At 39.0% G+C, this 13,036-nt stretch overlaps 1 protein-coding gene across 4 annotated transcripts; it reads right to left on the bottom strand.

The window, feature by feature from the left end:
- Positions 1 to 1,482: 1,482 nt before the first annotated feature.
- Positions 1,483 to 12,042, bottom strand: CNBP (CCHC-type zinc finger nucleic acid binding protein). Of its 4 annotated transcripts, none has more exons than XM_016197346.2 (5): positions 11,959 to 12,042; positions 3,496 to 3,633; positions 3,303 to 3,395; positions 2,934 to 3,132; positions 1,483 to 2,568 (listed from the first exon to the last, which is right to left on the bottom strand). In XM_016197346.2, exons 2-5 carry the CDS (start codon positions 3,617 to 3,619, stop codon positions 2,451 to 2,453), a joined length of 534 nt encoding a protein of 177 aa, XP_016052832.1. In that variant the 5' UTR covers positions 3,620 to 3,633; positions 11,959 to 12,042; the 3' UTR covers positions 1,483 to 2,450. The 4 variants fall into 4 exon arrangements, with proteins under 4 accessions (XP_016052832.1, XP_087674815.1, XP_016052834.1 ...); XM_087818689.1 differs by having other exon boundaries at positions 2,934 to 3,137; positions 3,305 to 3,395; XM_016197348.2 differs by having other exon boundaries at positions 3,517 to 3,633.
- Between the last annotated feature and the right edge of the window lie 994 nt (positions 12,043 to 13,036).

Below are 13,036 nucleotides of genomic sequence, written 5' to 3'. Positions count from 1 at the left end.
TTTAGGTATTTATAACACTATTCTGGGGCCATACAAAATTATCAAATTAAAAATTGGTGATGAAAAAAGCTCCCAGATTTATTGAATTTCAAGTCCCGCCTGTGATTGACTTGGCAGGGCCAGACCAAAGTTTCCCACCCCTGCTTTAGACAATGCAAAATTCACTTTATTACTTCTACTTACTTTCCTTCATCAATCCCCCTCAACTCACGTTACAAGAGAGAAACTCCTGATCTTTTATCTAGTTTACTGGGATGGCAGTATCAGCAGATTATAGAGAAACAAGGGAAGTGTTTTCTTCCTAGGAAAAAGCTCCTGGAAGAATTCATTTAAGTTCAGAATTGGGTTTCTTACCCATTGGTACCTAGTAATTAGCTTGATTTCCCTGAAAAACACATTTTCATGCTGCACTTGCTCAGCAACTAAGGTGAATACAAATAAATGCTCTTATCAAAGAACACTTTGTAGTTAGCTGTGAATAGACCCTTAATTATGTGTATCAAAGGGTCTCAAAACAAAAGCTAATAGACACTACAAATGCAGCTCAAAGAATGGTGTGAAGCAAAGCAGTTCTAAATATCTCATTTGCTATTTTGTTTTTCTACTTGAGGCCAGAAACTTTGGAGGGAAATAACACCATGTGCATGTACCAGTACTCCAACCCTGAATATTACATATGAAAATAGGTCTTCTGTTATGCTGTTTCATACTGTGGTAGAAACCAAGATTATCAACATATTTAATGTGCTTAGTCAACATCTGAGACAAGGTGCTTAGTAAAAATATAAAATGAAAATGTAAGCCTATATTCTTAAGAAAATAAACCTGCCATGAATTCTTTCTTGCCTGCTTCAGACTATTAATTTGACAAAGACTGGATTTGGCACACCACAGCTGACACACCAACATGGTACACTGCAGTGATATACCACCACAAATTGACTGGACTCTCCATGAAGGATGAAAAATTCACAATACATACAAGAAACCACATGGCATTGTGAAGAGAAAAAAACAAATTGGGAAAATGTGCCACTAACTATTTAGTTTAGTGGAGGAACAAAAAAAGAACAGAGGGCATAGGGTGGGAAGGGCTCTTGAGGTTCTAGGTAGCTATACTTCCTTCAAACAAATTAAACTTCTAGTTAACTTACCTATAAAGTGAATTCATTAAACTAAATGATTTCTAAGGTCCATCTTAACTCTAAATCATATCCTAGAAAAAAAACAAGGAATCCAACATTCCAGATCCTTGTAAAGCCCAGGAAAAATATGAAATGATGAAACACAGCAATGGTATTAAAACTGTTCAGCATGAATATAGAGCGAAAGGGTACTTACAATGGAACAGAAAGAAAATTAAATCTTCTATATCCCTGCAAAACTGACACCAAAGTAGTTAAGCCTAGGCTTCCCTATAATATTTTTCTTTACTGAAGACATGACTGAGTTAATACAAAAAGAAAAGTCCAAACTGTCAGCTTTCAGTACTCCACATTCCCTTCTTTAATATGGCATTTTGCACTATATACATCAATGAAAATTTGAAACAACAAAAAGAACTTCAGTCAAACTCCCCTTCCTCCTCCAGCTTTATTGGATAGTTTAAAATTACATTTCTATTTTCTAGGACTTCAGTTGCTTTTTCCATCTGACTTTTAAAAACTGATTACATCAAATGAAACACAGTTGTCTAAGTGATATAGTATACAAAAATAACATCTTGATTTCTGTGAAAATGCATTTCTCTGCAATTCCTGAATAGCTCCAAATTATGCTTCCTCTAAACATAGATGTTTACTTCGGGTTTTAGATTTAGTCTTTGCAAAAAAAGTGTTCTAAACCTTCACTATCTGCATATCCTTCACTATCGGCAATGCTGTTAAGTTGTTCCTATTTAGGCTTTTATCCCCATTTTCCTCCCATAGACATTAACAGGCATTTTTGTCTTTTTGTTTACTCCCACTCAACTGGATGTTCTATGTAGGGCCTGATATAGATGTTACTTGATGTTATTTAATAGCTACTGAGGTCAGACAATCCAAGGCCATCATTATGTTAAAATTAAAGTTATTTATGGAAGCTCACAGACACTTCCAGAATTGGTTTTTACCTCCGACACGGGAACATATTTAACAAACCCAGAACGGGCTTACTGGTCTGATTCAATTCTTCCCATTCATCAATCCCTATTCACCAGTGGCATGGAAAGGGGGTTCTTTAACAAAGCATTATACATAACACCTCTACCAAACTAAACATAAACTTTTTTTTGTAGTTAAATGCAGAAAGTCGATTTTTTTTTCCACCCCTTTCCTCCTTTTACATGGCAAGTAAAGCTCACTGGCCTGGGAGTAGCCTCTATCTGCCAACCTTTGGCCAGTGAAGAGGATTCAGAGAAAATAATAAAACCATCAATCAGAAAAAGGAGGGGCGACAAAGGAAAATAATTAAGCTGTGGCCTCAATCGTGCATTCCCGTGCAAGGTGCCCTGATTCACCACAGCGGTAACAGTTGACTTCACTTGTCTTGCTGCAGTTGATGGCTACGTGACCAGTTTCGCCACACCTAAAAAAAAAAAAAAAAAAAATTTAAGTTTTCACAATGGTGCTTAGAAAATGTAGAACTATACTAAAGCAATAGTCATTGCAGAACAAAAAGCAATGACAAGTGAATCAACATATTTTTGTTTTCAAGACAGTAAGTCTTATCATTAGCCCCTAACCTAAAAGCAAGAAGGAATTAGGTAACAAAGCTACTCAATTGTGTAGCAAAGCCACAGTTAAAATTTTGACCAAAAGGTATAAACCAACACCAAAACCAAATTACAGCCAAGATGTTCTATCTTTATGCAAAGTAATTTATAAGATTTCACAGGTATATATCAAAACTTTCAACATTCTTACTTCTGCAGCAACATTCTAAGAACTTACCTATAGCACTTCACTTTGGTGCAGTCTTTTTGAATATGTCCAAATTCTCCACAAGAATAGCATTTCTGCTCATCTGCATGGTCACAGTCACGAGCCAGATGGCCTGGTTTGCCACAGTTGTAGCAGCATTGCTCTCGCTCTCTCTTGGGCTCCTTGCAGTCCTTTGCAATGTGGCCACCTCTACCGCAGTTATAGCAGGCTTCAACAATAAGAAAAAGAAGCAGACCAAGACTATAAAATCTTTACAAAATTTTGCTATGTTTTAAACCATACAATACGTAACCTCAAGGGCAGAAAATCTTTTCCAATGCTATGGGCATGCTCACCTCTCCAAGTTCTAGAAGGATATGAGAAGTGTTAAATACTTACCATCCTCCTGAAGATCACAATCCTTGGCAAGATGACCAGACTCACCACAGCGATAACAGATGTCTGGAAGAGACGAGGAAACAAACTGGAAACCTATTTTGGGTAGAAACAACAACAAAAATTAGCTAATTAGATCAGTCTTGATACTAATGAATATGCTAGTACTTCAAAATTTTTTATTCGACAAAAATACCTCTATCCGAGGTAAAACCACCTCTGCCACGGCTTCTCATCCCACGACCACGGCCTCCACCAGTAGGGCATTCCCGGGCCCAGTGGCCAGATCGTCCACACTTGAAGCACTCATTGCTGCTCATGGCTGCAGTTAGATCTTTGAAATATTAAAAAATGACAACAGTTAACCATTTGAAATTACTTTTAGCTTTTATTTCCCTTTTAGTGGTGTTTTTTTTTTTTTTTTTGGTATTATTATTCTGGGGGTAAAACAAATATATTACTTAGAAAAATAATCATTTAATTATTTGTTTAGGCATTATACACACCTAATATAAAATATATTAAAAGTGAAAAAAAAATCTGTAAAACATTTTGTCACACCACTTTTGATTGTTAAATGAAGATTATGCATATGTAGATCAATATACAAATGTTAATTCAGTTACTGATGGAGTGATGCAATTCTCAGTGTCAGTATCAACAAACACCCATTATTAAAGAACTAGTAATACCTCATTCCAGGTCCAACTTAATGGACACATTTCATGATATTAAGCCAGTAAGCTCTATTTTGGGCCACTAGAAGTCAATTTACTAGAATATGAGTAACCCCCAAAAGTTGGACTAACCCAAACCAATGGAGCTGTAGTATGGATTCTGTGAGGGATAGGTGAAGAAAAATAATTTCTCTCTAACCTTAGCACCTAACAGTGTCTAGTTATACTGAAGCTCTTGCTTGTTAATTGAGTCTTCAGAGCAGATATGTTTATAGAAAGGCAGGATACAAATTTTATCTCTAGAGGGTACAGTCTATTAAAAATGTTAGAAAAACCACAAAGGTAAACCAACGTGCTAATACCATCTAAAGTAGAAAATTTTCAAAATTTCCTGTAATTTTATATTTAAAACAAGGGTACTTGGAATTTCATAATAGACTCCTTTATTGGGTATTATTTCCAAATGAAAGCAAAACTCCTACCAAAGCAAATGGATTTTATACTTTTTATATAACAATCTAAAAATAAACAGGCTATTCATGGAACGAAATGGAAATGGAATGTTGCAGGACAAACTCCTAGTATAGTGGCTTTTAAAAAAGGAACTAGCTAAAAATAACGTAACCTTTACATTGCCATACTTCCATATCTAAACATTTTTATCCTTAATTCCATTGTCACGCAATGGTACACAAAGATTTTTAAATATCGTCTCAAAGCCAAGATTAATAAGTACCATGATCTAGCAAAATACACGGTTTCAATTAAAACTGACTGGATAATGTAATCATCCAAACCAACCACAGCACCAAAAGTCAGTACATGGTGCATAAATGGTTTATCAAGTTATAGAGAAATCTAGTAATTGACCAAAAATTAAGCTAAAGTTGAGTTTCAAAAGCTTCCATTGTCAAGTATTTTTAAAAATTCAGTATCTACTTATCCCAAGTCTCTACAATCAGATTCAGAATAAATTTTCAGAGGAATCTATCTACCAACTCTTGCCACTTGTCATATAAAAAAAGTGGGAAAACGCCTGTATGGGATACTTGTGGTTAGTGGTTTCAGATACATAACGCACACATTTCTAGTCAGAAGAAACCAGCCAGTGAAGGTTAAAAATGTATTTTTGCAAAATTTGAGATTACATTTGCGTTCTTATACTGGTATTAGTCTAAATCATGTGAAGTGCTGGTTTCTACCTGAAAGGTTAGGATGAAAAAATGAATGGCACATAAAATAATCACAGGAAAAAAAGCTGACTATGGTACCTCATTCCCCTTTTCTCTTGCATCTTCTCCAATTTACAGTAAGACCAATTTGAGCACATTTAACTATTGTTCTCAATGAGTTCCTTGAACAGAAACCATCACTTTCTTATACAAGGTAATCCAGGTAATTTGAAAAGTCTGATTATTTTAAAATTTAATATTTAAACAAGATACTACCTTTTAGGAAACATGACAATTGAATATTCAACATGCATTTCTAAAACTAAAGAAATGATAGTTTGAGCAATCTCCACTTTAGACTGCTGCTTTAAAAGAATCTCTTGATTATTTCATAATAAAGAACAAAGAAAATGTGTCATAATGAATCATCAGATTTTTATCAGTGGAATAACGTCAGTTACAATTTTAGGTTTACTTTCAGCACAGAAATACTAGAATTCAGCTACTTAAGAACTGATTAACCTATGTGTAAATTTTTCATGAACTGTTTTTTTTCCTCTCCATTCATAGGACCCAGATCCAAAATGAATAGAGAAAAAAGAAATGACAGGAAAGTAGTATTTTGGAGAGCGATTAGCTAAAATAACACTTTCAGATGAACATAAAACTCTACTTCTTCCTACCCTAATTCCTAATTGAAAGTTGGTTAAAATGTGATTTCTGTATGAACTGCAATTTTAGGGAAAGCAGTATTTCTCCACTTAGGTTGCAATTAAACTATTCTGCAAAACAGACATGCACCATTCAGTGGCAAAGGCAGGACTTTATACACTGAAACTAGTTTTAGATGTTTGTATTGACACCAACAAATTTTAATCTCACATAAATTTGTTTAATGGAGTAAATTAAGGTTTTTAAAAAGCCCACTAAATCTTAAAGGAAAAGGGAACATAAATTTCATTAATGTTCCAAACACCCATCATCAGTAGGGCACATCCCAGTGGGCTCACATAATGTGTATGTAATCTGTCTTCTCCCCTTTGGCCCAATCACAGCCAATCAGCTAGTCTATATTTTCATCCAGTCCCTTTTGATAGATTTGTCTCCTTAGTAACATTAAAATAACTGATTCCCAACATGTTTTAGAGGCACTACTTATCTTAGGAGGGAGGTCCCCATCCTAAAAGTCATATACAGATGCATTTAGCCAAAAGGTCTTTAAAGAATTTCATGCTCCTCAGGAAACTAGAGGCAGTAAGGTAAGACAGAACTGAGATGTCAGGCTCCATGATTCTCAAGGCCTACGAATGCTCTTGGCTAGAATTTTGCTGCACTGTCCTGCCTCTGCCCCCTCCACCTGTCACAACCTTTTCCAACCTTCAAGGGCCAACTTAAATGCCATCTCTATAAAAAAAATCTGACATCTCCCAGCCTGGAACTCTCCTTCCTATTAAGACCCAGGACACTTTGTTAGTATCTGTCTGATGGCACTACATTTGCCTTTTATCACATTCCTTGAGGGCAGAAACCAAGTAATTCATCTTTGAATCATTACAACACCCCATAATTACCCTTTTAGTAGCTATATAACTCAATATTTTAACTGCTTTTGGGGGGAGGGGAGGCCTAATAGTCATTTGCTGAAATGAAACAAATTGTGTTTCTTGTATAGACCCAATTCAACCTAATTGAGTACTCACAATAAAATATCTAAATTTTTGCTATCAAAAGAGTCACTACACCATTAGTTTAAAGCAACAATATTCAACCTTTTTCATCTCATGGAACATGTAAACTAATTACTAAAATTCTGCGGCATACCCAAAAATATATTTTGCCAATCTGACAAAAAATAGGTATAATTTTCATTCATTCACACTGGACAGCTATTGCTGTGTCGGCTGTTGTCATTTTTTAATTTGACAATCTAAGGGAAAAGAGGTCAGTCCCCCTAGATAGTCAGGTATCGCATGTTTTAAAAATTCTTGCACACCAGTTAAAAAATTGCTCGTTTAAAGCAACAATGTATTTTCAATTATTCATTAAGGATCAACTAAAACCACTCTAAACTCAAGAATATTTCAGATTAATCTAATAAAATCCCCCTACACAGCAGAAACTTTTCACTCCAGGTTACTAAAAAAGTCAGCAGCCAAGCCAGGACCCTTAACTTGCAATCCAGGCTCTTCCTATTACTCCGAGAATTCACAATCAACTAGGCATCAGTAATATTTTATGTAATGCTACAAAACACACATATATACTAACTTAAAAGACAAAATACTGTATTTTCACTGTTGTCAGGCAAGAAGAGAGCATATATTTTCTTCCTTTTGCTGCTAAAAATCATAGCAGTATCTACACCAATGTATCCTCACACAGCAAGATTTTGGGACCATAGGAAAGTCGGGGTTAACCATTTGACACAGCTTAAAATGATCTGCTGTGTTACTTCAGGCACTTGACCCCTCTCAATTTTTAAAACTGCAAGGGTTTATGTCTTCTGCTTACATAGTTTCTTTTCCACTCTTCCCCCAATTAAGTTAAACTGCTTAAAAGTAGACAGAACTCGGTCTAATGTCTACATAGCAGGCTTAGAGCAGGCTAACTCTACTTAGAGCCAACTTTTCCATCTCATAAAGTTTACTTCTAGGATAGAATGAAGAGAATTCTAAATGACTTTGCATTTTCAACAGAAGTCTGACTACCTGTTTCCATTTCGACTTTTGTGTGTTAAATTTTTACAACACAAGCCACACCTAATGATATGGTTAAGAACACAGGACAACCAGGCAGCAGTACTAAGGCAATAAAGGTATTGCCTGAAAAGATTGAAGGTTCACTGTTAGGGGCCATGTATTGTAAACTTAGAGGTATATTTTACAAATTTTTGCACTCAAACAGGCTTTAAGGTTTAAATCCTGGAATTGGTACCAAAACACAAATGGTTGCACTGATTTGTCTTCATTAATGTCAGTAATTGAACCATATTTTGATATTAAGAACAAAGCCAGTAAACTACTTAAATCTCAACAGTACATGCCCAAGACTAACAATGAGTCCCAATGAACAAAAGACCATAACACACTCCACAAATACACTTAAAATAGCAAAAGGAAAGGGGGGGGGGACGTGCATTCACAACATGAAGATGGGAGATCTGCCTAGCTTTATTTTCCATATGATTTTCCTAACATAGCTATGTACATTCACATTTGCTCTATCTCTATAGTTATTTTCACCAAGCTTAGGGTTATCTCTGACTCATCTACATTGTTGACCTAACTGCCTTCAGATCATAGCAGAACTTCTGGCCCTCATATTTGTGCTCTAATTAATCAGTTTAGTGTTCTAACACAGTACTAAAGCACTTCAGACTATTAACAAAAATAAACTACAGGTAGACTAGAAGGAAGTAACATTATGTATTACCTGCAGCCTGGCCTGAATAATGGAGAACAGAGTACAATACTGGGAGCAATTCTTCTTAACCTGGTTCCTGCATGACCTTGGTTAGTATTTACATACATTGCTGCCTGTCCTGGTAATAAACATATTATCTACGATTCTCACAACCCTGCAAGTTATGTTTTCTTGCTCCCATTTTACTGATGAAGAAACTGGAGATCTGAGACCAAGTGACTCACCCAAAGCCTTATAACTAGGAAGTTCTAAAGTCAGAATTTCAACAGTCCTCTGAAGAGTCTTTTGTTAGGGTTAAGTGATAATAAAGTACACAAAAATACTATCATCAGAAGAATACATGAATTCACTCCCTACTTCAAAAATATTATACAGTGTGTTACTACTATATAGCAAATAATTGTATAAAGCACGTTAATTTGCATTTTAACACCAAAAGTTGTTCTATATTTCTAAATTTAAAATGTATTTTTAATTCTATATTTAAAAATCCACAGCCAAAAATGAATTTATTCACAGCGTGCCATAACGCCAGCTTTCCTGAATTTTAAGCCAAGACATTTTCTTTTTAATCTTCTTCAAGGCGTAAATTAAGAGTGCCACCACGGACCCAAAGACTGATAACCAGATTTCTTTTAATTTATTGATTTTTAGAGAGAAAAATTGATTTTGTCCCACTTATTTATGCATTCATTGGTTGCTACCTTCTATGTGTCCTGACCAGAGAGCGAACCCGCAAAGCTTGGTGTATTGGGATGATGCTCACCAACCAAGCTACCCAGAGTCAAGGCTCCTGGCAACCTGGTTTCACTAGTTAATACCTTCGTTTGTAATTAAGGAGCAACTCCAGGTAATCCCTATACTATATACTCTCATACTCTTAACAGAATCCACCGACTTACAACTTGAATTTTGGTGGCCACAAGCTCTCATTATTCCAGCAGCTTTTTACTTACAACACAAAAATGGTGCAGTTTACTGGAGCATGGCCTTACTGCAACAGCATCTGACACTGCCAGAATAGGAGTTCCATTAAGTGAGATGGTACAGAAAAGAGCGTTCTCTACATAGCAGGCCAGGATGCCTTGGCATCGGTCTCCTGGCTCTCCACTTACTGTCAGGAGGCCAGAAAGAGGAAAGAAGCCAACATTAAACACACACACACACACACACCTCACTCCTGCGGGGGGAGGGGGGGTGGCAAAATCTCTTGTCAAGTGTTTGGCCAACAGACCAATCTTTCCAATTACAGGAACACCTCAGATATATTGTGGGTTTGGTTCCAGGGCACAGCAGTAAAGTGTTTTTCATCTTTTTGCTGTTGGAGGGTCTTGCCTTCAATCTGTAAAAACCCAACATCTGCTGTGATAAAGTGACAAAAATAAAATGAGGTATGCCTGAAGTCGAATTGTGGCTCTATTGCTTGTAAGCGCCAATTTGGTACCTTCCCATGTACATATCACGTATTTTTATTAGACTTAAAATAAAGATCAAAATGAATCCAGTCATAAAACCATATTACAAAACCCATTTGTAATACTTTAAAAAAGATACCACTCTGCCTGTTCCAGATATTCAAATGCTGGCGTAATAACTGACCCTTGGTTTTCCACCAATTTGGCTCAAAATATTTGAGAGACTGCATATTTGTTTGAAACTATCACCACCCCTCAAAAAACAAAAAAAACACACAAATATATCACTCCTCTTATCAATATGAAAAGAAATGTGGACCTTTGGTTTTAAGAAAAACTTACCCAAGTTCTCTAATATGACATAAGTACACAAACATACACTTCTAGTTTTTTCAATTCTCTGTTGCCAGAGTTGCAATTTGGAAAAAAAAAAATTTCTTTATCCAGCTCTTGGGAATCTAATAAATTATTCCTTTTATATTCCAGCACAGAGTGCCCCTTGTAGACAAGTTATCAGGTCCAATAAGCTAAACAGAGCAAGCAACTATGTATGTGGCACACTGTGTGTTTGATTAAGCCATGATCAGGGAGATTTTTTAAAGTATTTGAAAATAATTGCTTTGTGGGGGGGAGGCCAGGAGGTAGAAACTTCATTTCATACATCTTTTTAAAACCCTCAAACTCTAACTTGCAATTTATAGTGCTTAACCAAAAGAGGAACAAAGTTGTTAATTTAATTAATTTAAAAGACTGTCAGTGATACAGAAATTAACTGGTTATGTTTCTAAAACTGGGTCACACAACAGGAAAAAAACGAAAACCTGTTTTTAAAAACTTGAAATATGGGGGCAAGGTGATGTAAATTAATCCTCCTTCACCTTAAAAGAAACAAAAAATGAAGCCAGACTTTTACACACTATCTGAAGTCACAAGAGCAGTGTTTTCTTTATCTAAGACTCCCCCAAGACCAGATGTCACTTCCTTGGAAGTGCCCTGTGCGTGAGGCCACGTGGTTAACATGTGGCAACAAGCAAAATCCTTACCCATGATAAAATTAACAGGCAAACCCAAATGTCGACAATGATGCCTTTCTAAAATAGGTTTTCACGTTTCGAAAATCTAAATGGAGGCTGGCTAATTATCAATGTCTTGTTTTTAAGTTAAACAGTATTCGTTTAATCAATCCAATGAATGATGCTATGATTTTGGGAGGGTTGGCAATTTTTTTTCCTTCTGATAACGAGATTTTTTAAAAAGCCCCTAATTAAATAGTGTTTAACTAGGAAGCGGGCCCTAACTGCCCCTTCTCAAATTGCAATGTAAGACAACTAACTTAGCACCTGAATGCCTATAAAAATTAAAGAATCGGGAAGCTATCAAGTATGGAGAGCATGAATTCCAAAATTTCAGGCCTTCTAGCGGGGTATACCACCACCCAAAACGCAAGAACTTCAAGTACCCTTCTCCAGGCCCACTGGCACATGGCCCTCCAGGCCCACTACAGCAGCACATGGCCTGCATTAAGTACCCAACCCCATCCCCCCTCCATCTGCACCAAGGGCCTTTTCCCACCACACGGCCTCCTTTTAATAAGTTCCCGCCAAAACGACCCTCAGTCCCGCATTCCGAGACCCTCGAAGTCTCAGAGCCTCAGTCCCCAAGAGCGCACGAGCCAGGGCCTCATCTGCTGGAAGGCTATGGCCTGGGGTGCGGCCTTAGCCCTGGGAGAGGCCACGACGCGCGGGGATCCAGCTTCCCAGGACGAAATAAAGGGCGGGAGGGTCGCCCGGCCGCGGGAGGCCGGAAACGCGGCCCGGAGGCGGCGGCGGCAGCCGAGTTTCCCGCCTGACGCAGCAGCGGAAAGGGCTCGAGTGCGGCCGCCATCGCCGCCTCACCGCTCCCTACCCCTTTCGTCCGCCTCGGACGAGGGCCTGCAGCGCCGTTCCCCCGAGCCCCCACTCCCCGTCCTCACCTTCGGCGTCTGAGCGGGCCCGCAGCGACGGAAAAAGAGACGCAGGCCGAAGTAAGCGTCTCGAAAGGTAGCGGCTGTTTATTTTCAGGAGGGTCCTTGCCTGCGCCACACGCTGATCTGCACACGGCCCCACACACGCCGCTGCGCACGGCTCTCCTCCGCCTCGCCCACGCGGCCAATCAGTGCGCAGCGCCCCGACGTCCAATCAGAGCTTCTCACCGGGAAGACAGCCCTGCCGAGCGCGGCGTGGGGAAGCGTGGGGCGGGGCCGCACTGGGCTGTTTTCTTCCGCGCTCTTCGGTCTTTCCAGCTGTTCTCCTCGCGGGCGGCCCTTCTTTGCCGGGTCCCCAAGCACCGGCCCCTCTCGCGCTTTTCTCGTTTGTTCCACGCCCCGCCCGACGAGGGGAGGCGGGTAGACCTGCGAGTCCCGGCCTTGGTGATCTCTCCCGGCAGCTCGCGATGTGGAATGCCAGGGGACGGGTCTCAGGGAAGTGTCCGTGATAAGCGTGGGGCCGGGGGAAATTCCTTCCCTTTCTTGGGCTCGGAAAAGAGTGTCTGTTCTTAGACCCTTGGTTTGGCCGCGCTTTCCCATTTGGGGGAAAGTGGTCAAGTCACGGGAGAGGCCGGGACTGTAGGCCGCAGGCCCTGAAAATTGTTTTGGTTTTTGTGTGATCCAGGGCAGAACCCAGGAGACCTACCTGCTTTCATCTCTAGGTCCCATATACGGGCCTCAAAGTAAAAGTGGCCCATGAGAGAAGGGCGCCAGCCCGGGGGAGGGTGTGAAGATAGTGAAAGGGTGGCCCTGAGACTTAACCGCCTCCCAACAAACCTGTGACCGGTTCAGCACATTTAGGAACATTCCCTGCGACCTAAGGTGTAATAGCGACTGCCAGGAGAGCCATCTGGCCTGGGCTATCACATTCAGGATTGATTGGCCTTTAGATTTGGTGTTCTCTCCAAAACAGGTGTGTGTGTGTGTGTGTGTGTTAATAGATACTGTTAAGATGAAATAAATCTAAATTTTTCAATGTGAACTAAGGAATTACAGAATTTTGTGTAATTGGGGGAAAAAACGAAGT

This window comes from Miniopterus natalensis, chromosome 7 (assembly GCF_054644295.1).
Source record: "Miniopterus natalensis isolate mMinNat1 chromosome 7, mMinNat1.hap1, whole genome shotgun sequence".
Lineage (NCBI taxonomy): Eukaryota > Metazoa > Chordata > Mammalia > Chiroptera > Miniopteridae > Miniopterus > Miniopterus natalensis.
The sequence above is the reverse complement of the archived record's forward strand: the minus strand, read 5'-3'. Positions and strand labels throughout refer to the sequence as shown.